This window comes from Seriola lalandi, unplaced genomic scaffold (genome assembly GCF_002814215.2).
Source record: "Seriola lalandi dorsalis isolate HSWRI2012SDOR001 ecotype SW California unplaced genomic scaffold, Sedor1 jcf7180002054919, whole genome shotgun sequence".
Classification (NCBI taxonomy): Eukaryota; Metazoa; Chordata; class Actinopteri; order Carangiformes; family Carangidae; genus Seriola; species Seriola lalandi.
The window spans coordinates 290,472-315,173 of record NW_019525471.1 but is presented as its reverse complement, the minus strand read 5'-3'; the positions used below and the strand labels follow the sequence as shown (position 1 = coordinate 315,173).

At 39.4% G+C, this 24,702-nt stretch overlaps 3 protein-coding genes and 3 non-coding genes across 8 annotated transcripts in view; 3 read left to right on the top strand and 3 right to left on the bottom strand.

The window, feature by feature from the left end:
- The window catches only part of LOC111673480 (oxysterol-binding protein 1-like), a 12,794-nt gene extending 5,526 nt beyond the window's left edge, over nucleotides 1-7,268 (bottom strand). For both annotated transcript variants that reach the window (XM_023431239.2, XM_023431240.2), the window contains exons 1-10: nucleotides 6,928-7,268; nucleotides 5,738-5,910; nucleotides 4,807-5,015; nucleotides 4,486-4,654; nucleotides 3,974-4,085; nucleotides 3,559-3,742; nucleotides 3,005-3,122; nucleotides 2,662-2,719; nucleotides 2,301-2,465; nucleotides 1,582-1,827 (exon numbers count right to left, since the gene is read on the bottom strand). In XM_023431239.2, coding sequence (XP_023287007.1) covers nucleotides 1,582-1,827; nucleotides 2,301-2,465; nucleotides 2,662-2,719; nucleotides 3,005-3,122; nucleotides 3,559-3,742; nucleotides 3,974-4,085; nucleotides 4,486-4,654; nucleotides 4,807-5,015; nucleotides 5,738-5,874 — 1,398 coding nt within the window. In that variant the 5' untranslated portion in view covers nucleotides 5,875-5,910; nucleotides 6,928-7,268. The remainder of the gene's footprint in view (nucleotides 1-1,581; nucleotides 1,828-2,300; nucleotides 2,466-2,661; nucleotides 2,720-3,004; nucleotides 3,123-3,558; nucleotides 3,743-3,973; nucleotides 4,086-4,485; nucleotides 4,655-4,806; nucleotides 5,016-5,737; nucleotides 5,911-6,927) is intronic.
- On the bottom strand, nucleotides 5,382-5,470 carry trnar-ucu (transfer RNA arginine (anticodon UCU)). Its single transcript is given in 2 exon segments — nucleotides 5,382-5,417; nucleotides 5,434-5,470. It is a non-coding gene; the product is annotated as a tRNA-Arg (tRNA).
- A 561-nt stretch (nucleotides 7,269-7,829) lies between the features above and the next one.
- trnar-ucu (transfer RNA arginine (anticodon UCU)) lies at nucleotides 7,830-7,917 on the bottom strand. The gene is given in 2 exon segments: nucleotides 7,830-7,865; nucleotides 7,881-7,917. It is a non-coding gene; the product is annotated as a tRNA-Arg (tRNA).
- Nucleotides 7,918-9,262: 1,345 nt separating this feature from the next.
- On the top strand, nucleotides 9,263-19,059 carry coro1b (coronin, actin binding protein, 1B). 2 transcript variants are annotated; one of them, XM_023431237.2, is made up of 12 exons: nucleotides 9,263-9,536; nucleotides 9,652-9,800; nucleotides 11,093-11,298; nucleotides 11,523-11,645; nucleotides 12,657-12,786; nucleotides 14,868-15,049; nucleotides 15,175-15,294; nucleotides 15,509-15,613; nucleotides 15,710-15,855; nucleotides 16,449-16,506; nucleotides 17,053-17,391; nucleotides 17,484-19,059. In XM_023431237.2, the coding sequence occupies exons 3-12, from the start codon at nucleotides 11,095-11,097 to the stop codon at nucleotides 17,604-17,606; spliced, it is 1,530 nt and encodes a 509-aa protein (XP_023287005.1). In that variant the 5' UTR covers nucleotides 9,263-9,536; nucleotides 9,652-9,800; nucleotides 11,093-11,094; the 3' UTR covers nucleotides 17,607-19,059. The 2 variants fall into 2 exon arrangements, with proteins under 2 accessions (XP_023287005.1, XP_087026010.1); XM_087169884.1 differs by having other exon boundaries at nucleotides 9,263-9,800.
- Nucleotides 19,060-20,467: 1,408 nt separating this feature from the next.
- LOC111673485 (uncharacterized) lies at nucleotides 20,468-23,320 on the top strand. Its single transcript, XM_087169882.1, has 3 exons — nucleotides 20,468-20,650; nucleotides 21,333-21,486; nucleotides 22,114-23,320. The coding sequence occupies exon 3, from the start codon at nucleotides 22,116-22,118 to the stop codon at nucleotides 22,791-22,793; it is 678 nt and encodes a 225-aa protein (XP_087026008.1). The 5' UTR covers nucleotides 20,468-20,650; nucleotides 21,333-21,486; nucleotides 22,114-22,115; the 3' UTR covers nucleotides 22,794-23,320.
- A 1,048-nt stretch (nucleotides 23,321-24,368) lies between these two features.
- trnaa-cgc (transfer RNA alanine (anticodon CGC)) lies at nucleotides 24,369-24,440 on the top strand. The gene has a single exon. It is a non-coding gene; the product is annotated as a tRNA-Ala (tRNA).
- The last annotated feature ends 262 nt before the right edge of the window (nucleotides 24,441-24,702 follow it).

The following is a 24,702-nucleotide window of genomic DNA, read 5'->3' as shown; positions in this document are numbered from 1 at the left end:
TTAACATTACTGGGGAGGAGAGCAACGCGACTAGAAGTGACAGCGAGAGAGGGCTAGTAGCTTCTCCTCTCCTCTGTCTCAGCGGAGACTGTCACAACTTCATTCACTCTTTTAACAAAACAAAAAAAAAAGCAACGAAGGAAGCAGTAAATGGACTTACATATTTAAGACCTAACTAAATGTAATTTAAGACATTAGGTGTCAATGAGAGTGAGACAGGTATTGCTGCCGGACTCGGCACCCCCGTTTAAATTTTGTGCAGACCCTGCCTGTCAAAGCTACATTTTATGAATACCAACAACTATGTCTACATTTTGAGAAAGAATTATTTGTCTCCTTTTTACGGTTTGGCCGTGAGCTCGAGTTAAAAACAAAAATAAAGGTTATTTTTTACTGCTTCATGCACTCTAGCCAACTGATGCTTTCACTCTAACTTTGAAGAAAAAGTGATTTCCACTCCTCCTATGAGTGCTCATAGTTTGAAAAGTTTACATATTATGTAAAAACAGTTGTTGTGTTTTGGAGAGAGCAGAAGTTTTCCTTCGTTTTATAGTTTGAATCACATTTCTACGTGCAGGTATGAGAGAGCTGGGTGACTCAGGAAAAAAGGTGAAATATTGTGGGTTTCTAAAGAAAATTCCAATGCATTTCTAATGCATTATTTATTCCCAGTATTTTGGGAATAACTTTGGGAAAAATTGGAATTTTAACACCAAAAGTCATTGCACCTCTTTCGGGATCAAGACGCACATTTTGATGTATATATTACCAGGGTTTTCTCAAAGCTGCGGGACGAGTTACGCGCCAAAATTTGGCGGAAGAATAATAATAAGCCTGAGGAATATTAAGGCACTCCTCTCAGCTATTCTAGCTGTAGAGGAGTGCCTCGGAGCTGAGCACCCGTGGCACTAATTATATTCATCTACAATAGCATTTAATAGTTTCCCCCACTTGCAAAATCCCATTTAAAGCCTCTATGACCAAATTGAACCCGTCTCTATGCTCATACTCTAAATACAGCTTTCTCCACAGCTGCCTAGTCGCTGGATTTGCTGCCTGAAGGCATAATTTAACAGATTATTTACAGGAGTGGATATATATTTAGGAACAAATACCTCTCTGCCATTCTAATTTTACAATCTCAAACCTCCGTTTTGTGTCCTCCTCAAATCCTTTCCCCTTTCTACAAACCAGAGGATGTTTTTTACATAAATTACATAAAATATATATTTTTTTTTAGATCCCACAAATGAGACTTTTACATTGTTACCACCTGTTGTCTCTACAAGCATTGATAAAAATTGCAAATGATATAATCGCATATTTATGACCACGATTATTAATTTAACCCTGTTTGAACTGTCCTTCTATTCCTGATATGATTAGCTAAATCTCATGAATGATAGTTCCCTGTAACATGTGCAACCCCGAATTCATCAAAATAAAAAAAAAAGAAGGACGCAAAAAGCTCTCAAAATGCTGAATCAGTGGAATTTTTCAACTCATCCTTCCTGACATCCGTTCTTTGTTCAGTTTCACTTCCCTGGCAGGACTGCAACTTTCTGTTTCTTTTTCTCTCACCTGCTCACAGAGAGAGCGGTAGCCACTCTCTCTCCGGCGGTCCAGTTCATACGTCTCTCCCAGCAGAGGGTTGAAGGGCTTGCCCGTGCGGTACACGGTGGTCGAGTAGGAGGACACGGAGAAGGCTGCCACGTAACACATCTGCTCCAGGGAGCTCTGGCACTTGGAGGCCTTGTCCAGCAGCTCGTGGTACTCGAGGTCCTCCGACAACCGCTGCAGCATTGAAATGGGCTCGTTGAAGTTCACCTGCAGAGAGCAGAATAATTTGGATGTGTATTGATGTTTGCAAGCGGTATTATTTAGAGTGACTAAACATCTCTGTACTGAAAATTCTTATTGTTTATCAGCAATAAAAACTATGGTAACGCTGTTGAATGTTCATGTGTGATAGATAAGATTAGTCTGAAAATAGACAAATCACTGACAAATAAACAAACCTAAAAAAAGATCACGGACGTACATCTACAGAATGTCTATGAGGTTGATGACTGAGTCTTGATGTCTGCTTCCTCTGTAGGTCTGACAGTAGAGTATTTTTAACCACAGGATGGCACACAAAGAATGTTGCTGGCCCGGTATTGCTGACACTTATGTTTCACCCACATGAACAAATACAGCAGAAGAGGAGGTGAAACTCCCTGACGCCTTCAATGGCCAGCCCAGCAAAGAAACTTCCTGTGAGTCACGCTGGATATTAAGTAACCTGCAGAGATACTCACAGGCATTGGGATCTTGGACAGCTCTTTGCCAATGCAGTTCTTCATGATACTCCACAGATTGAGGGAATAGTTGGGTTTATCTGGAATGCGTGTCCGCCTCTTTTTCAAGGGCACCAACTCCTGAGAGGGGGATTCCTGGTTCATCGCAAGGGGCTCCTCATTAAGCTAAAAAGCAAAAAAGTTCTGTCAATAATCAGTATAAAAGCTACTGGAAATGATAAAGCTTTAAACATAGATTCACTGTTTTTCAACTGAGTCATTGTTATCACGTTTGTTATCTGATTTATTATTGTAGCAAAATATTTAATTATCATAAATGACAACATTTTATTTGATTTTTAGCTGCTCCTTTAAGACATACCGACTGATCGTCAGGACACATTTCACTGTTGAAACCGCTGATATTACTGCTTGACCTTCTGTAAGAGGTTAAAAAAACAAAGAGATTCTGTCAGTGCCTGGGAAGATCTTGGTTAAAGGACACAGACAGTGTAAAATACAACAAAAGGAAGCACAAAACTGGCTTAAATACTTGCCAACTCAAATGATTGTTTACATGAGTGTGAAGAATTCGAACCATATGACTTTATCACAACTTGTGGCTGCATGTCATACAAGGAACTGGCTAAAATAAAACAAACTAACAAAGACTTTTGAAGGTTTCTTCCTGTATAACTACGTGTGGGAAACAAGAAGATACTGACTTGTGAAATTGTGGGTCTGCGGGAACAGTGATAAACTCAGGCGCCTCCTCCATGGCATCAAAGAACTCATTGTCATCATCCTCATCGCTGGCCTCACCTTTCCCCGGCCCTGCAGCACCTTCACAGACAACAATCAGTTATTTCAACTGTCAGGATTATCAGAATAGTTGCGAGTTAATTTCCTGTCGTTTAACTAATGCAGTGGTTCCCAGACTATGAGGTCTGTGAAATCAGGGTCTCAAGATCATATTTCTGCTATATATAGTTATGTTTATTGTCAGACTTTTCTCAAATTTACTTTTATATGACTCTTAAAACATCAACCAGCTGATAAAAAAAAGAACACTACCTTGATATATTATTTTTTCACTCTGTGTGAGCTCTAAAGTGCTACTGCTCGTTTCTGTTGGCAACAACACTTAACAGAACTAATCCACCAGTGAATGCTTTAATATAGATGTGTTCATAACAAATTAAAAAAGATCTGTGAAATGAAGACTAAGAGGGACGTGGTCAGAAATATGAATTGCGTTCAGGTGAATCTCACATCTTACTTTTATTGTCCGCTGTAGCATTAGCCTGCGCAGCCCCTCTGAACGCTCGTTCCAGGTGATTGTGCTGCTTGGCCAGTTGTTCTAAAGTCTCCTCCAGCCTCACTCTCTGGTCCCGTTCCGCCTGCAGGGCCTTCTGCCATCGCTTACTGTGAGCCTGAGCCAGAGTGAGGAAGTCTCGGCACGCCTGATGGGCAAAAGGTCAAACAGGGTCAATTAGAAACCACTGAAACCCAAAATCTAATTATTGTGAGCAATTAATTTGGTCTGCACGGAGCACAGACTGCACCAGTTTGGATCCTTTGAGCTCAAACAAGATCAGTCCAGAGGAAATAACCAGATTCATTTAAACTAGTCAGCGGGCCCACTTTCATTGATATGTCAGTATAGACATACTAAGTGAGGAGTTGACACTTACATTAATCATGGCATTAGATGTGATGCGGAACAACGTGGCCCTTTCTGTGACCTGACGAATCTTATCCCCAGCCTCTCCAGTCAGACGCAAACTGTCCAGTTCTGATAAAGACCTGAAAAAATATTTAAATGTACAACATGAATTAATAGTTCAGACAATATATCATCAATTTACAGTGTAAAAGGCCACAAGCCTCTGATTCAACTGGGTTATGATTATAACCTGACTGTATTGTCTATTCATCTATTCACTTGCAAACTTGTTTTGAAAAAGTGCAACAGCATACCTTAGCACATGATATCATAGCAACAGGGTCTTTGTATGACTCTCTGTAAATAAAGACTTGAAAAATGTTTTGAAACCCAGTCACCATGTCTGCAATTGTTGGAATGCAAGATTAGTCCTTCTGAGTTTTACTTTCATTTCTAAATTAAGAAAGAAGAATTGCTAGAACCGTTGCACTTTGGCCTGAGTACTTCAGCAGAAAAAGCAATTTAGTGTTAAAGCCTGACCTCTGGAGGGCAGAGCCATGCTTTGAGATCAGGTCGTTGCACGTGCTGAGATCCTCCACCTTGCTGCCTAGTGTTCTGAGAGCAGACTGGACCTCTGAATTCTGCGACCCGCCTCCTTGTCCGGGTGCCACTGGTGCAGATGATGGTGAGAAGTCATCCCCAGAGTCATCTGTTGACAACAAAAACAACAGTAATGGAAAAAGAAATTAGCTTAAAAGACTTAAAATACTCTGCTTTTTAAAAGATTCACAGAGCAAGAACTCTAAATACTACTTTCCTCTGCCTCCGCTTCACATCCTCTCATGCGGTTGTGTGTTTTACCTGACTCAGCCTGCATGCGTGCCGCCTTTGCTTTGGCCAGCTCGAGGGCAGTGATCCAGCGCTGACGTTCCACCTCACAGCTGGCCTTCAGGTGATACGTCTGTGCCCCACCATTAGAGATGACAAAGTTGCAGGCGTCATCCACAGTGATAGTTGCTGTGGCCAAGTTGATTGTGCCCCGACATGTGTGGCCCATCTCTGCCTGGGTCCTGATAATCAGAGGAATTTGATTTGAGTTTTTGATGAAAATGTAACTATACAGAAATAATGTAAATATATAGAAAAAAACATACAACATGTTATTGTTTCAATGTTACAGTCTTATGAAATAAACAAGCACACAAAATGCGACTCTGGTGGATCGATTCATCAATGATCTTCAAAGTAAATTAAATTATAATTACGGTACAATTCACTTACACTACAAATAATAGATAATGTTAATAATAATACTTCCTTTTGTGGACTTATTTTTTCTTTATCGCGAGTCTGTAATAAACACGGAATGAAGTTGCTGAGTTGCAATAGTTTCAATGCTACACTATGTAGTGTAATAAGACAAGCATTAAAAAATGTGACTCCGGTGGGACTCGAACCCACAACCTTTGAATCACCTCAAACTGTGCCTAGAAGTCCAATGCGCTATCCATTGCGCCACGGAGCCAGCTATTCTTTCAAATGTTCTACAGCCTTCCAACAGAGATTACAACATTCCCTAAGATTTAATAAGACAGGAAAATTTACTTTAATTGATAAGACACATGATGAGGTGAGGCTCATTTCATTATTTATTCACTTAACATTTGATAAACAGCTTGTTGGGTTTAATTAAACTCTAGTTACTTAAGATCAATGCTGAGGGATTTCCTTGATGACATTATCAAGGCTATATCCTTCCTTTTTGTTCTCTGTAATCTGCAGAAAAGTGTACCTGTAATATGACAACAGCCCATTGCTCAGGACAAACCACCTCCGCTGATAACCCTTGATGTAATTTGTCCACTTGAACACCCATCCTTTGTATGTGTCGCCAGCTGGGGTTGGAGTGGGGGTCTTGGGCTCTGACATCACAGCCCCCAAAATCAAGATACAGATTTGAGGAACCTTAAAGGGAAAAATAAAGTTAGAAATGTTTGGAATTTAATTCACATTAGTAGACTTATGCTTTCAAACAGTGCTGAATCGCTCAATTAATCAATTAGTTTGTAAACACAAAATTAATGGGAAACTATTTTGATAAACAATTCATTATTTAGGTCATTTTTAAGCAGAAATGCCACAAATTCCAGCTACCCAGGTGTAAAAATTTAGTGGTTTTCTTAGTCTTCAATGATATCATACTTAATACCTTTGGATTTTAGACTGTTGGTTGGACATGGGCTGAAATTGCAACAGGTTTTGCAATAGGTGTTTTATCCTATTTTATGACCCAAACAATTAAGCAAGAAAATAATCAGCAGATGAACTGATAGTGAAAATATTCGTAAGTCACATTCCTATTTTCATTCAGAACCATCTCAATAATTTGTACAACAGTAATATGAATCATTGTAGCTGGCTGATATTGATCTTTCAGTGTGGTATGACAGGTCAAAGGTTAGCTACAGAATCGATACAGATTCACAACTGACACATTTTACTGGCAAACCTAGTGTGTTAACCTGAAGTGGATGATCAGAAAGGGGGACCGACTTGTTATTAATACATCTTTGTGCAATTCTATCTTCTTAATTACATATAAATTAAATGTTAATAATTGACACATTGTCGTGATTTTGGGAACTGTCCTCCTAATAATCTTTTTGGAGAAATGTGACGTTTGTCTGATCGATACAACAAAGAAAACCGAAGATAACAACATAAAATTCATAAAGCTCATAACGAATTTGACACCAGAAGCTAGCAAACGTTAGCTGCAATAAGGCTAAGTGGGAGTCACGGTGATAATAGCTCATTACCGCTAGAACATGAGCTACACAGAAGAAACACCAGCTGACATGATTGCTCGAAGTTTACCAGCTGACGTGTGCATATTTACAATACGGTGTGAGCAAGATACACCGCTAAACAACTGCTAGCCCACTAGCTAGCTTTCAAACTTGCCCGTGGCTAAATGTTTACCTTGACGTGTCCGAAATGTGAGATCAGGCAACCAGACACCCGGTGAAGTCACGGCTAACTTTGACACCCATACGCTACTGTGCCTAGCTGAAGAGGCTAACTGGCTAACTGACCAAGACGGGACAGCTAATGATGAAAACAACTAAACGGGAGACGTCAACAACAACAGTAGTGCGAATGTAAAATAAAGTGACACCAAGGAGTTTCATTAGTATCCCTCAATAATCGTGTGTATAATGTTCATTCTACAGCTGCGTACGCCGACAAGAATCTATAGCTAGCTAGCTACATCTAACTAGCCTAACGTTAGCTCGTTGGTTACACCCGGTGCAACACTATTTGGTCCCGACGAGAAACACATAGATTGCCGACACTGTTGCTTGGTCGGACAAAACCGGCTTTTTGCCTTCAAAGTAATTGTACATTGCCAAATAAAAAGATATATATATATATTCTGTACCAGATATATATACCGTTTACGTGTCCTTTCAATAAGAAATTATCAGTAAATTACCTAATATTACTGTCACGCTGGTATATTATTTTTGTCTCAAGAAAGAGTTTTATTGTAAAGGACATAATCGGAAACGCACTTTGATTTTATGTTTATAAATTTGTTAACTTGAGGCATTCAGTTCTTCCTTCACTGCTAGCCAGCTAGCTTAGTCAATGCTAGGTTCGTAGTGCTGGGTCGACTCATCAATCGTGTTCATAGTAAATAAAATTATAATTATGGTACAATTCACTTACACTACAATCAATAGATAACGTTAATAATAATGCTGTCTTATGTGGACTTATTTTTTGTTTATTGCGAATCTGTAATAAACACGAATTGGTTGCTGAGTTGCAATATTTTCAATGCTAAACTATGCAGTGTAATAAGACATGCATAAAAAGTGCGACTCCGGTGGGACTCGAACCCACAACCTTTGAATCACTTCATCAGTGCCTAGAAGTCCAATGCGCTATCCATTGCGCCACGGAGCCACCTGTTGCACTTGTTGCGTTCGTTGGTATTTAAAGTACTACAATACAATAGTAGAGTATGAGTATTGTAATGTGACAAGTTACTTCCTCAGAATACCGCCCTTTACTTCGGAATATAAATGTCTGAATGAGTCTGCCATGCCCCATATTAAACACCGAGTGGCGCTGAAGGGCCATAATAAATTATACACATTCAGCAGCATTAGTCTACTAGAATTATCAGACATCTAGTTCTCGTTGCAATGATAAAACATAGTGAAGAAGTGCCGACCATGAAAATTAAAAAAAAAAAAAAAATAGGCCATTTACGGAGGGATCCGTAAAAACCTTGGGATTTCGGTTAGTTACTCATAGCTGCGACCATGTTCCCTTATTCATTTTTAAATATTATTAATAATATTTTCTTTCATGACCAAATTGAATTGGGAAATGAGTAGGAATCACTTTTCTGCCAGCATCTGCATGGTGGAGCCTGAGGTGTGAAATAGGGGCAAACAAGCCGATGTTAACTCTTTGTCAAGTCAAACAAGCCTTGGTGAAAACCTATTACATGACTGGAGCGACTGGGGTCAAATGTAGATTTTATAACTGCGACGTCGTCTGACAAAATCGCCAAACACAAATGCAGCACAGGGACCCAGGCCGGACTCGAATACGAGCCACCGGGGAAAAGACTACGTTCATTAGGTAGGATAAATACCCCTAAGCCACTAGGGGGCAGGATTGCAACAGGAGGATCCAACTCTAAATTGGTGTAAAAGTACGTAAAAGTACGTAAAAGTATGTCAGTATAATCGGGATTAATGCAGAAAAAATTATAGTTATATATTATATCACAAAATAATCATCTTATAGTGATGTATAAACGTAAAAGCAAAATTTTACTGTTGTAGTTGCTTGAGGTGGAGCTAGTTTTTAAATATTTTTATAGAACTGCAATTAATGATTCTCTCATCAGCAGATTACTGTTTCATCTCGAATTATCGATTGATTGTTTGGTTTGTAAAAGTTCTGAAAGCAGTGACAAATTTAAAATTATTAAAACCTAAAGAAATAAACTATAATTAATGAAAATGAAAGGAAAAGCAGAAAATCGTCCCATCTGAGTAGCTGGTACCATGTTTGACATGTTTGCATTCAAAATAACGTAAAAGACTAGCAAAATCTCTGTTTTGCATGCAAAAAATATTCATCTGTAAAACTGTTCAATAATTGCAGTCGTCGCGTTTTTAAAAATTGGCATACAAATTGAAATTGTTTCACGCATGCGCACTATGGCGAAGCCGGACGGGCAAATTCATAGCTGTTGCCTTTATTAGTTGCTTTGTACATTAAACTAATGTTTCAATCTCGGACAATTTTTGCAGGCGCGTCCACATCCGGTCTGGCACACAGGAATCTGGATGTAAACGGACGATAATGCTCTTGACTCCTGCATGTCTCTGATATATCCTGCCAGGAGCGGAAGTGTCTGGGATTCTGCTCAATCCATTTTACCAAAACAGTCGTTTGTAAAAGGAGACAGGGCGAGCACCGTCTGTATCTCTTCCCACACCATCATCGTCTACAGTGGGGCTCCATTGAATGTTGATATATCGGCACGGGACATGCTCTATGAGGTTAGGCTTTTACTACGGTGCACAGGCGTAATTACTGACAAACCAACCGGAGAATAGCTAACAATGCGACGATAATAATTCGGATGGCTCTTTATTTCTGATGGATTTGTTATAGATCTGCGCAATCGACGTGAATGCCTGCCTGGACACAGGAGAGGATTAAGTTACTGCTGCTGGCGGCGGATTATTTTATTGGCCTCCTCCTGTCACGCCCGAGTCTTTGGTGATCTTTTTTCCAATTAAGAGAGGTCGCTCAAAAGCCAGGTATGCTGTCGAAAATTATAACCCTGCCGTTTTATTGCAATGTGTTATTGTGGGATTAGCTACGCATTAACAAACGTCCTTTGTTGCTCCCGCCTAACTGGTAGTTACTCAAAAGCACATTTCATTGTATTGCGTGCAGACAACAATACAATCCCTTAATTAAATGCTGTAAGAATGCTGTGTGGCTTTGTTGCAACAATAAAGCAGGGTGTTAAAAGCGTAATCATACAATAGGAGGATGGTATTTAGAAACACATCTTAACACCTATGAAAGTGTTTCTGCTTTGACAACTGTGAAGCATTAGGTAGATAGCATATAGAGTTACTGGCTCCCCTGCCTCAGCAGCTCTGGCCGCCCAACCCCCTTCCCCTCAGTGCCACAGCATGTTTTGGTTTCAGGCGGATCATGCCCTTTTGTCCACTGAAGCCTGACTGTACTTTTCGGGACAGACTCCCAGTATGAAAGAATTTGCCTGCTGTTTTGACAGCCCTCTTTTCTCTCTCGCTGGCAGTCTAAAGATGTCGGGGACTCACTGAATCAACTGCAGAAATAGAGACTATGGTTTTAATCGGCCACTGGTGCAGACAGACATAACATAGTTCATCAGTTTAACTTTTTGTGTATCTTAAATGACTATAGCCACCATTTTAACAAAGCATGTGTAGTTATTTTTTGCCAAGCATCTGGCCCATCCCACACAGACACAAAAGTAGGGCCTATATCAAGTACAACTGGACATCTTCCAGTTACACATATTCAAAACTACAAGAAAAACATCAGTTATATTGTTTTAAGTACTTATATATTCTTTCAAATGACATAATATGTAAATAAGATATCAATTTCTGTTTTTATCTTACTTAATGAAATATTGTGTGCATTACTAGTAAAAGGGAAAATAGAAAACAATATGAAACTAATTTCTTACTATTTTTACCCTTAAGTGCTTGGAACTATGAAAGAAATGTATTATGACGTCATCTGCAGCTCATGTTCTGTTTTGTCTCAGGTACTTCGGTTTAAGACTGCAGATAGCTATGATTTTCATTATCAGTTAATCAATTAATTGTTTGGACAAAGAAACATTAGAAAACAGTGTAAAATGCCTGTCATAATTAAAAGTTGCTAGTATCGGCTTGATAATTGATTTAAAAGATTAATCGTTTGTCGAAGTTGTCGCTAATTCGTTTTCTCATTGACTGATGGTTTCTGCTTCACAAAGAATCACTTTTCAGATTAATTAACTTTCTAATTAATTCACTTGTGACATCTTTTTTTCTCTCCCCTACAGATATGTCTTTCCGGCGAGGTGTGGTCAGGCAGAGCAAATTCCGCCATGTTTTTGCTCAGGCGTGGAAAGCCGAGCACTGCATCGACGACGTCAGAGTGTCCCGCGTGACGTGGGACAGTCCTCTGTGTGCCGTCAGCCCCAAATTCATCGCTGTCATCATTGAAGCTGGGGGTGGAGGCGCCTTCCTGGTTATTCCGATCAGCAAGGTTAGACCATCCCTGCATTACATTCGGCATCAGATAAACAGTAGATCAATATTTTTAAAAGCCTGTCTTGTTTCCTGTCTTTTATTCTGCTACTAAAAGCTTTTTATCCCTCCACGTATAGCTAATGCATATGCAGCATGTTTAATGGACAAAGGTTATACTCCTGTAATGTTAATATTTCTCCAGCAAGAAGTCACAGTTTTATCTTTTGGTTTCTCCCCCAGAGCGGCAGAATCGATCAGTCCTGTCCGACAGTGTGTGGCCATGCGGCGCCAGTACTGGACATCCAGTGGTCTCCTCATGATGACAGTATCATTGCAAGTGCCTCAGAGGACTGCACAGTAAAGGTAGCTTCACAGCCTTGAGGTACCACAGGTTACCCTGACCACAGTTGTGTAAAATCTGACAGCCACCGCAGTTAAAGAGCTGTTAAAAATCTGAGAAGATTAGAGCTACAAAACCAAAGTGTAAAAATGACTATTTGTGGTTAACAAGGGGATATGAGAAGGACAAGCCAGGCTGGTTATTTCGCCCCTGATTCCAGTCCTTATGCTATGTTAAGATAACCATATCTTGGCTTTAGCTTCATACTTACCCTGCATTCATTTGATGTCGGAATAATCAGAAAAATTAGTTTCTGGAACAGCAACTCGTAAAGTTGGGGAAAATTTTGATACATGTCTTTTTTTTTTTGATGGTGAGAAACTTTTGATTAATGCATTTCTTTTTTTCTTTTTTTTTTTGCTAACATTTAATTTGTAATAAGGTATTAGGCTGTAACCGTTAGTTGCTGTCCATATAAAGTGACCTAGATTAAAGTTATTTGTTAGCAGTAACCCTGATAACAAGTAACATAAATACTAGAAACAGCTGTCAGCGTGTTGTTTTAATGCTCTGAGAAATAAAATTAGAGCACATCTTTGTAGCGTCCATGTTGTTTCCACATTCTGACATAAACGAAATGAACACACCGTAGTCAGAAGAGTGACTTTCCAACTCAGGAAATGGGACCATCGGTGGAGGATGTGAATGCAGCATGATTGCACAGACATGAGAGTCGTATCGATCTTCTCAACTAACTCTCAGCAAGAAAGTGAATAACTGTGTTTCCTAAAATGTCAAACCATTCCTTTAAAGCTGCGCTTGAGGTTTAAAAGAGTGGACACTCTTAGCAAGGAGAGAACTTCTTTTTAAAGTCTGTGTTTAGCTGGGGATAATGGTTTATAATGGCAAAATTTTCTTTAGTGTTTAACAATTAATTCTGCAAGCAAATTTTATGGCATGAAAATTGTAGATATTCTTTACCAATACATGCTGCTGTACCTAAACAAATGTGTGTCGTGTCCTGTTGTGTGTAGGTGTGGCAGATCCCAGATGGGGGCCTGACAAGTCCAATGACTGAGGCCATTGTGACCCTTGAGGGCCACAGTAAAAGAGTGGGCATCCTGGCTTGGCACCCAACTGCCTTCAACATCCTCCTAACTGCAGGTAGTGTCATTTCACACATTCAGGTACCCCATACTGGTTGCAAAAAATACAACTTGGATTGTCCGTGACTGCCTGAAGTATGACTGAACTGAGGTCACTTGATTAGATTACATGTGCACTGTGGAGAGCACGGCATATGTATTGAACTCTACGACTGTGTGGTTTATATTTTGTTTTACATACATTTACATAAAAACGTTGACCTAAAAGGGCATGCACTAGCACAACCAGGTGAAAGGAACAGGCATCACTGTTGAGTAGTATTTAACAAATGAAAGTCAACTTTGCCACGTTACGGATTTCCAGAAAAGTGAAAGTGATGTATAGCTTTCCGCTTGTCAGTAGTGAGAGTTGAGGAATGGCTCTAATCTTACTGTTTGGGTGTTCAGTGGCAGCTAGTTCAATTACTACTGCATTATACAAGCAAGGAATTGGATATCCCTCCACAGCAATTAATAGCATGCAGTGCTAGTTTAAAGGAGAATGTGTTTAACATGAAAAATAATTACACTTTGCGGCAATGGGACTGGATTTTGTTTCATTTGACAGTGTGTATCCTTGTTGGTACATTAGCAAGCAATCTGAGGTAGCCTTTTATGTACAATTTATGTTAAACCTGTGTGACATTGTGAGCTGCTGTCCTCTGTTATTGCATGAGAGTGCATATTATTTACAGCACATCATTTTCCAACTAACTCACAAGTACGTGCCTTCTGTTCTTCAAGTAGCCCCATACACATATTGTTGAAGTATAATGATGGTTTTTTTTACAATGTTCAAGGCCACACAACAAAACAAATCCAGAAGTTAGCATGACTTAACAAAACTGGAAGAAATCAACCTCGCTTACCGACTGGCTGGACTTTCCATACAGCTGCCGTGTCGAAAACCACTCCCCATCTTAAAGCACTTTCACTTGAACAGGAGAAAACAACAATAAAGCTCCTAAATACTTGATTTCAAATCAAAGTATTTTCTCTATGGGGGTTTAGAGAAATATATATCTTAGGTATTGATTATCAAGAGTTAAACCATCAAAAATGACCTAATCCTCATCAGGGTTGTGTGGGTGTGGTTTGGTCAGATTTGATTGACAGTAACCTGGCAAAATAACCCACCAACTGTCATCACATTTTTATTTCAAATGTTGCTGATCCTGATTGGTGCACAGATATCACCTTTTTCCGACTGAGCCCCGCCCACTGACCTCTTCCAACTTCAGCAGAAACTTTTATAGGGCCTCATTGCTCATAGTAAGAAGCTGATTGAGAAAATATGTATTCAAGACTTTAACACAACTGGAAGCCAATGTCTACAAACTCCTAAAGGCATCAGTGTGTCAGATTGAAAAAGTGAAAAATCACAGTAACAGTAGCTTGCAAGAGGAACCTGCAGATACAATCAGCTGGTGAACCAGTCGTCATCTTGCCTCGTATTTGCATATAGGTACACACTTGTCACACATCAAGCCCATTCCTTCACATACAAAGAGAGAGCGAGCAGCAGATCGGAGAGCCAACACAGAACTTAACTTAAAACCCTAAGTACTCATCCTTACAGTAGAGTAAATCTATATCTTTTTCCTGGATCTCTCCACTTATGTGTCAAATGTCTCCAAATCTATAAAAAGGCCTTTAAGCTTCCTCTTTCTGCTTCTTAAGTAAATCAGACCACATTACTCTCATCCTCAGAAACCTCCATTCACTCCCTGTGGCTCTCAGAACAATACTAATCTTATATCTTAGTGTCCTTTGTGCTTAATGACCTTGCTCCGCAGTACATATCAGACAGCCGCTGTTTATAAACCCAGCAGATCAGTCAAGTCACAAGGCACCAATCTCCTTTATGCTCTTTCATTCAGCATAGCCTGCCTCCTGAACCTAGACTTACAAGCATGTAAAGCAGCGTGAACAGGCCTTTGTATGAAACAGTTCAATAAAATACAATTAAAACATAGACTTGAACTTTTAAGCTGGACATTTTTCCTCTCCTATGAACTAGCGTCTCTCTCTCTCTCTCTCTCTCTCTCTCTCTCTCTCTCTCTCTCTCTCTCTCTCTCTCTCTCTCTCTTCTCTTCCCAGGCTGTGATAACGTCATTTGTGTGTGGAACGTGGGGACGGGGGAGCTTGTGTACCAGCTGAGCGATGCCCATCCAGACCTGATCTACAGTGTGAGCTGGAACAAGGATGGCAGTGCTGTCTGTACTGTCTGCAAAGACAAGGCCCTGCGTGTCATTGACCCACGAAGAGGCACCGTCCTCAAGGTTACTTGAAATTTTTGCGACGCATGCAGATGCTTTCAAAGGAGGTTATAGAATTATACATCATGCACGAACACATCCTGACAATAGTGTAACCTATTACACTTGATCTCTAATTGTTCTCCTAGGTGAGAGAGAAGGTCCATGATGGTACCAGGCCTATGAGAGCTGTGTTCCTCGCAGATGGGAAGATCCTGACCACAGGCTTCAGCCGTATGAGTGAGAGACAGCTGGCATTGTGGGATACGGTAAGTCTCTCATGTTACAAGAATCCCGAGGAATTACATCCGTAAAATTCTGCTGCACACCAATTACATTGGATGCCAATGTTCAGTCCAAGTGCAGGAAATAATATGGCCTTTATTTAGCAAGGCTCAAAGTAAAAGTTGGGCTGGACCTTGGGTGGACACTTGTAAGCAATTCTAATAAAGTATTAAATCAGTGTTGTTTTTTTAATAACAGAAAGATCTCTCAGAGCCAATGGCTGTACAAGAAATGGATACAAGTAATGGAGTTCTTCTACCCTTTTATGACCCGGACACAAACATGGTCTACCTGTGTGGAAAGGTATGAGTTCAGGATCGTATGGCAAACACAAATTCATCTAGATGGTAATATTTAGTTTGTTTTGCCATTCACATTTTGGTTTTGCTTGGTTTTCAGGGAGACTGCACCATCCGGTATTTTGAGGTGACAGATGAATCCCCGTATGTTCACTTCCTCAGCTTATACAGTAGCAAGGAGCCACAGAGAGGAGCAGGCTTTCTTAGTAAAAGAGCTGTGGATGTCAACAAGTGTGAAATTGCCAGGTAAGCACAGAATGTTTGAGCAGGTGAGGCTGGTGAAATTTTATATTTTCCTCCTATCTACAAACTCAATGAACAGACTGAAACCAAATGAACAATATCGTGTATGTTGCCAAATCCTGTAATCTTATTCCTCTGTGTCAGAGGCTTCCACTGTTGTCCATAAACATTTAAAAACACATTATTTTGCGCTGGGTGTCAGATAACTTCATTACCATGAACAGGGCTGCTGTAGTTTACTTTTAATCAATCCAACATACAACTTTCTGCTGCCGTAAACATATTCATTAGTAGAAGAACATGTTTTTAATCCACATCTGAAAATAGTCCCCAACAAATACACTATTGGCTCCTGTTTGAATAACCTTTGTTAAAAACTACAGTGCCCAGTAGGAAGCTACAGAGGCTTTTTTGAAAATGAAAACTATATATTTGTGACCATATTTAAAGACTTACATCTGAGTTGAGAGCCACAGACATCTCAGGCAAGTCAGAAAGCCTTTAAAGACGGAATAACTTTAATAATAATAATAATGAATTCATGGGGAAGCACAGACGTAACCTTTTAACGAGGTTTCTAATTTCCTGCTCTGTAGGTTCTACAAACTGCATGAAAGGAAAGTGGAACCCATCTCAATGACTGTACCACGGAAGGTAAGCCATTAACAACTTAAAGGAGCTATTTGTAAGTTTTGATATTGCTACATAGTCAGCATTAGCATTAATAGCTGTGTACTAACAGTCTAGAAGAAATGTTGTTCAGCATCAAACTTCATCATCACCAAGATCTGTCTCCAGTGGTGGAAAGCAACGCCAATGTTAATTCTTGTCTCTATCATGTCTTTTATCCTACTGAGGTTAGCACACTAACAAGCTAGCCCTGGTCACTTTCTGATAGTGACTTACTGTAGCCTCCAATCTGCCCTGAAGAAATAATGCTGCTCAGAGGGTGTATTATAACCTCTTGTCAATGCAACGATGGCCGAAGCTCTTGTCAAGCGACAATCATCACCAACTGCTTCCGGCAAGGGTTCGCCGGCATAAAAGACTTTACAAATAGCCCCTCTAAAGAATGACTCATTTGTATACTTACTATTCAAAAGTAAAAATCTAAGGGCTCTGCATACATGGGAAATCTATCCATAATTTATCAATAAAAACACTTAACTTATTCACCTCCTCTCTATCCTGCCTCCCCAGTCAGATCTGTTCCAGGGAGACCTTTACCCGGACACAGCCAGCTCGGAGCCGGCTCTCCTGGCTGATGAATGGATCGCAGGACAGGATGCACCACCACTGTTGGTCTCCCTGAGCGGTGGCTACACGGCCCCTCCTTCCAAGCATAGAGACACCCTCAGAAGCAAGCCCAAGCTTGTCTCGCAGGACTCTGGGACAGGGGCCACCCCAACTTCAGCAGGCAACGTAGCGGCTCCAACATCCACACCTACCTCTGCTGCCAAGGAGACAGAAGAAGAGGGGCCACAGCCACGAGTAGCCACAAGAGAGACAGATGGAAATACTGAGAGGCCGAAGAGAGAGGTGAGTCCATACAATGAGACATATTGACCATAATAAAGTTTTCCATGCTCAAAGTCATTTTTTGACTTGTTGCCTCTGCTTTCTCCTTTCAGGATGACGTGTTGAACGAGTTGTTAGCAGAAATGAAGGCTTTGCGCGCCGTCGTACTTGCTCAGAGCCAGAGAATCGAGTTGCTGGAGAGGCAGCTGGCTCGGATTGAAGACGGGGACGTATGAGGAAGCAGGAGACTCACTACATTCGGAGGGCATTCTTACTAAATCCATAGACCATAGCCTTACTAGAATCAACAAGTATCTTAAGCTGTGTGAGCGGGAGAATGTAGTGTAGGGTAGCAGCTAATGGTTTATTGCAGTGGCTTACAACCAGATCAACAAGATGAAAACAAGATCACAATTTGTTTCTGCCATTGCTTTCCAGATTGTGGTTGATAAACGGGGTGTCATCTGCATACAGTGAAATTTAACAATGAAGTAATGTTTGGTTTTACTTATGAAGGGGTATTGTAGCAGCTATTTGGTGGTGCATATAGTGCAGCTTTGAGCTTTGCAAAATCCATGTGTTAATTTTGAAGGGCTTTGAAGGAGTTACAGTGGCACCGTTGCCTCAAATTAATGCACAAAGTAGGAACAAACAGCGTTATATTAAAACTATTGAAGGTTGACATTCTACAGCAAAGTAATTAAGTACCTCTACTATGATTGTTTCACTCACAAATGTAAGCATTGGGGCTATTTAATCAGGTAGTTAAAGCTGCTAAACTGTGACGTCATTTCAGACCCCCAGTTGTTAGCTCATCGTGTGACTTGTGCTTTGTTTTACTACTTCATTATAGGACGCTGTGTGTAAGGTTAACAGTAGGAAAATCTTCTGGTACAAGAAACATGAGCTTGACAAAGAGAATTGTGTGAATGATAGCTGATGAGAGTGTAACAAAATATTTATGTGTATCGTAATTCTGTGTAGTCTTTGCAGTCAATGAAAAGGTAACACTTGTGATTTTGTACCTCATGTTGTCAGGTTTTCTGTAACATCGTGAGGTGAGATATTTGTCCACATTATCATTAAGATATAAATACGCAGAAATACTTGCCTCTTTACCTTCTTTTGACGTGTGGCTGCAGTACTGTGTGCCCCCTAAAGAACCAGGATCTATGCTGAGTATTTTGAAGAGCAGTAAATTTTTCACCTTTGAGTCATCACTTCTCCTGAGTCACACGGGGCTAAGCTGTACTATATATAGCACATATAAATATAACCTTAACACTATTGGTGCAATCTCACTAAAACACATTGAGCATATTCAAATCATCAGTTAACAAGTGTTTGCAGCCACAAGAAAGAGGAAGTTACAGTGAAATGTTGAATATTTTCTACGGTTTGCAATTGCATTTGTATTGGTGTTAAAAGACGGAAAGCTCTTTCTGATTTTCTTTTTTAATTTTAGTTTTGTGTTTTTTGCCACTAGAGGCAATTATTTGTCACCTGTCCGTCAGTCAATTATCGTGCAACAATGGTACATTCCACATCAAGCTAATCCCTTTATTACTTTAATTGTAATTTATATTTCTTTATGCACTGACCTCTTAACACTAAATGTAAAAGCAGTAGCATTTTAAATGAGACTACATTGTGAAAGCTCAATAAACATTCGTTCTTCCTTTGTATTAATTGAATGGCTTTTTATTTACACTAAGAAATGTTCTGTTCATTATCATTTGGTTGTGGTATCTGTGGTAAGTTCTAGGTCTAGTTATGTTTGAATGGTGTATACAGTATGTTGAGTGTGTTGACTGTGTGCAAACAAGCATTTGCTGCTGCAATAGACATACATTATGCACACACAAAAACACAATGTCATCATGGAACACCCTTGAGATTTCTCTCATTATGTATTTCTTATTCTTTATAAATATTGTTAAGATGCCTTGTATGTAATTGGGTTTCACAAGTGACCAGTTGAACTGACTGGGAAAGTGAAAAGGGGGTCTCAAATGACAGTCCATGACATGTCAGAAACTACAATAAAGTGGAGCTGTCTATAGATTACAGTGAGAATAAAAAGTCATGAAACAGTTTCTGAAGTCTTGGAATTGACTGTATGAACATTTTGTGAATTGATGGATTAGAATCACAAATTCATATTTTTTTTTTTTTCTTTTTGGAAAAGACAAGAAAAAAACACAATCTATGATATATGACACTGTCTAAGTCAGCAGACACAAAAAGTACACCAGATAAGGTGAAAAGAAAATATATATCTATTTTTAAATTTAACACCATCTTAATTGGGATTAAAATTGTGAAATATCTGATGACAAATTAACACTGCTAAAATTCAAATCATTCACCAGAAACTCGTGTGTATGTCCTTCACTGGGAGATACAGTGTAAAGCTACAGTGCAGATTATCTTTTTTGGGTGTAGGGGCTGTGGCTGGCCATTGAAGCAAAAACAGGATGTGGCTTCACATCGATTCACATTCAAAAGCGTGTGACGCTTTTGAATTTGGAGCATTATTTTGTGAGGTTTAAATCTTGCAGGTGTGGTGTGTAGGCTACTGATAACCCCAATATTTTTTGCATGAATCAAAGAATTACCTGGACCGATGCCTTCATTCGGTGTGTATATCAAAAGTACATGACTTCAGCAGTCAAAGTTAAAGTTTTCAATGGTACATTTTTTTTTTTTTACAAAAACCATCACCCTCATTTCTGCTGCTTTGAAGGAGCTAGTATTACAACCTGCTGGTTGAAATGTGCCACAGGAAACAAATATAGTGTATTGTCTACATTTCCAGTGGGTTAATTCGAGTCAGTAACGAATATGTTGGCCTGTGTTCTTAAAATATGTTGCGTAATGCAAAACTTGCACCTGTGTTTCAGATTCAAAGTAAAAAAATCTACTTTGCAGTGAAAAAAAATTCAAATGTGTATATCTTCCTCTTTCCACAATTAAGCGTACATTTTCTTCACTCTGCTTTCCACCACACCCCATTTGATTTTGTCTTTAATCTGCGTTCCCACCGCCACCAGCCCCCTCCCTCCACGAAGAGTTTCAGCTATAGCTTTTCATCACCACATGCCATGCACCAGCCTCTGTCTCGTTTTCTATCTCCTCCTCACACACACACACACGCGTGCGCGCGCGCGCTATGACACACTGTTCAAAAGTACCGTAAATGTCACCAGTCATTCCTTACTAGTCTTCGTTTTTTGGCACTGTCTGGCTCCACAAACGTTTTCTCCTGCTCAAAACTTTGGTGAGTTTCTCACAGTTTCTTTTACTGCTTTTTAATATTTGATATTATTTGATATTTTGCTGCACACACATTTTGTCTTTTCTAATCGAAATACCTCATGTTTTTTCTGCCTGTCTCTAACATTATAGGTCCATACCTATGACCTCAATATTTCAGATTTTAAACACATGAACCATTATTTAACGCCATACATGTGTGTTGGTTTTATAATTACAGTATTTCAGGCATTAATGTACTACTTACGTCAGTTACTCTTATACCAACTTTAATTGCACATTTAATGCACTTACTTCATTTCTAATTAGTATTTTAAAACTTATTGTTGCCTCACATAATGTCTGAGTTTAGTATGCTCAGTAATGACTAGAAATGTTTCCTCCCACGTCAAACTGACGGCTGCAGTTTAATAGTCATTTTGACAGGAAACCAGCAATGCTGTGAGCGGTCTGCTAGCTTCCTGTCATTCCAGCATAGACAATTTCATACTCATATACGATAAAGGCAATACAGACTTCCTGTTGTATCTCCAGCATACCTAGCCTGCATATTCTAATTGTATCTAGATGATACTCTATTATAGTGGCATTGCTCTCATTTAATGTGATGTTAAGTAATCTAAAGGTTTAGCTGGAAGCACCATGCACTGTCACTTACTTTAGTTATTTACTGTTTTCTTTTCTAGATTCTGGAGTTAAAGTTACCAATGGATCGCCCTCTCATGAAAACTTCACAACTGCTTTGAAAGCACAAGGAGTTTGACAAACTGCCACAATCAGCCTGTAACTGTGACACCAAGCCAGTTGGATTTTTCTACGCATTAGGAATTTTCTAAAGAGGTAAAGCACATTTCTGCATCTAATGTGACTCAGTTTTGTGGGATTTGCAGCTTGATACGACTGAGAGGATTTCTGGTTCTCAGACTTGCAGAGAAGAGGCAGTGTTTAGCATCTGTTTCAACCTGCGTTTAGACACAGAATACTTGAAATTTAGCTTTTGCGTGTTTGCACATCCAGCAAGCAAAACTATGACAAACCACACCCATGTGACACCCAAGTACAAGCTATAACAAAACATAAAAAACAATTTCAATATCCAAATGTCTTATGTTTTAGGAGAATTGTCCATTTTTGGAAATATTCTTATTTGATTTTAGAGTTAGACACCACCTGGTTCTGTCTGAAGGTAACAAAATCTGACTAGCAGCAACTGCGTTTCCCACACTTTCTATGTTTCATGCTTGGCTAAGCTGAAGCCCCTTCTACATATTTACTGCACGGATGTGAAATACTATTGATTTTTTTCATCTAACGCTCAGAAAGAAAGCAAATCAGTGAAGTTCCCAAAATGTCAAACTATCCCTTTATGAGACAATCCTACAAAAACAAAAACATTCACCGAAGTTAATAAATGACACAGTCCAATGTGTGACATGCTAACTCACTGAACCTTTTCCTTCACACCAGGCATGGGTGACTCTGATAATCCAAAATCAACTACAACTATCATCATTCTGTCCATCAGCCTATTTTGCCTGATTGCATTGCTGATCTTCTTGTACAAGAAGTTGAACAGGGAGGCTAATGGAGAATACACCATCCGGCGCGTGGTGTACAAGGAAGGAGGGGTCAGGGACCGGGTGAGGGGTGCAGCATTAGCTCTGGAGACACATCTCGGAGTCCAGCTGTGGCCTCGCAGTGATACAGATGAGGATGGAGAGGAAATGCAGGAAGTCCAAGATGAGGAGGAACAGCTGCAGAAGGGTGGTAGCCAGGAAAGTTACAGTGAGGGGGACGACAATGAGGAGGAGGAGGAGGAGGAGGAGGAGGAGGAGGATGGGGGGGGTGATAATGCCCCGCTGTGTGATAAGACAAAGGGAAAAGGAGATGGCACTTCAGATGAGAAGACAAGCTTGGATGATTCAGAGGAAGGGGAGCAAACTGTGCTAATGGACCAGTCAGAGGCGAAGGAAGAGACGAACGAGAAAAGGGAGGAAAAGGAGGGGAAAGTGGGAGAAGGGGAAGGTAAAGGGGAAGCAAGTGGAGGGGCTGGATTATTGATAGACTTCAAGCAGTTCTCTGGAAGTGCCATTTGGTCTGAAGAAGAGGGAGGTGGGGGTACAGACAAGGATGTGACTGTGCTGTGAGTACAGAATAAGAAAGTATGAAATACAAAGAAGGCTTAGGAAATTGTCTTAAGCCATTTGTCAGGGATACAATTTTGGTATTGAAATGCTGAATCATTTACATTACTATTTTTCTAGAAACAGCCAAATTTAAATACTGAGTCTAAAAATACTCAGCCTATAAAACATCCTTCATGTGTTTTTAATAACAGTCTGTAAACTAAAGAAAACCTAGAAAAACCAAAGAGGGGAGTAGCTGTGATCTGGTCTTAATTCTACTTCCTGTTTAGGTGTTATGATAAATAGCTGACTATGATGAATGACGCTGTTAGAAATATGCAGGGGTACACTGGATTTTGAATGTTTGTTTAAGACTTTACGTTTTGTTACGTAAAACTGATTTAGTCAGTTAAGGAATTTGACTTTGTATTACTGTGTCAGCCTATTGTATGCTGTATTGTATGCTGAGTGTAGCTTACGTTTTTTATTGCTTTGAATGTTTTTTTTTCTAATTTGCATTGAAAATAAAAAATAAACATAAAAACTGATTTTAATGTGTTCTTATATTTTTCGTTAAAATTAGAAACAATTAGTCAATTAATCGATTAGTCATTCGACAGAAAATTAACAGGAAACTATTTTGATAACCGATTAATCAAATAATTTTTTAAGCAAAGAATACAAAATTTAAATGGTTTCAATTTTGAAAATGTCCCCTTGGACTCTGGGAACATAGGACATTTTTCTTGATTTTTCTCTACATATTATAGACTAAATGATCAATTGAGAAATGCTATCACTAATAAAAATAATGGTTACTTGCAGCTCTAGCCATATTACTGTAGGTAAGAGTCAAACCTAATGTGCTGCAAAAATGGGTTGTTGCATTTATGAAAAGTGCAACACTCATCATATGTTGAATGCTACAAAACTAAAACATTATATTGTTACTGTTTAAAGATATAATGATTATCACTTACAACAGTGTCACTGTAAACTCAGAGCCACAGACATACACTTAAAAAATTGTGCATAGCATGGCCAAGCTGACTTAATTCCCTGTTAAATGTACAGTGGTGGAAGAGGTAGGAAAGTTTACCAGCAAAAGTACAAAAGTAGTATTATTAGCATAATGAAGTTGAAGTAACAAAAGTAAAAGTAGGCCTACAAATTGGACAGAGTAGCCCATTTGACTTTATGCTTTAATATAATGATGCATCACACTATTTATCATACATTGTATGTTAAATCATAATCTGCAAAGTAATAACCATAAAAATAAACTAGTCGAGTAAAGTAGAAGTACCTCAAAACTGTACATAAGTGCAGTACATAAGTAAATGTAGCCTACTTAGTTAGCTTACTTTCCACCACTGTTAATGAATGTACTGAAAAGCTTTATGATTATCTGGGCAAAATGCACTTATGTTACACTTTTCATTTTGAGACATTGTATACTCTAACTACAAAATAAATAAAAAGTAACTTTTTCACGTTATTACTGCCTTTTCCTTGATCTCAGCAAACAACTACAAACAATATATCATTTACCAGAACAATGTATTAAATCACGTCGTGGTCACTCATGTGACCAATGGGGATGTAGCTCAGTGGTAGAGCGCATGCTTCGCATGTATGAGGTCCCGGGTTCAATCCCCGGCATCTCCAGGAAGTTTTGGATCGTGTTTTCATCATTTTTAAATGTAAAATACATCATGAGAGTCGGTTGATGTGTAAAAGCTGGGGTATAGACTAAAATGAAACAAGGGTACATTTCCACACACACTTCATACCTCGACACGATGAACAGCGAGCGTGTAACATGAGTACCCTTCGTGATTGGCCAAACTGAGCACTTGCTCGAATCTGATTGGATGTTGGAGACTTTCTTGGCGTGGGAGTGTTCGTGTACGCGAGTGTCAAACATTTA

Bases quoted from the DNA above. Each gene is read 5' to 3' on its own strand.
- coro1b (XM_023431237.2), top strand. From the start codon at position 11,095: ATGTCTTTCCGGCGAGGTGTGGTCAGGCAGAGCAAATTCCGCCATGTT. The intron at 12,787-14,867 runs GTAGTGTCATTT...TTCTCTTCCCAG, and splicing joins CAACATCCTCCTAACTGCAG to GCTGTGATAACGTCATTTGT. The intron at 15,614-15,709 runs GTATGAGTTCAG...CTTGGTTTTCAG, and splicing joins TGGTCTACCTGTGTGGAAAG to GGAGACTGCACCATCCGGTA.
- LOC111673485 (XM_087169882.1), top strand. From the start codon at position 22,116: ATGGGTGACTCTGATAATCCAAAATCAACTACAACTATCATCATTCTG.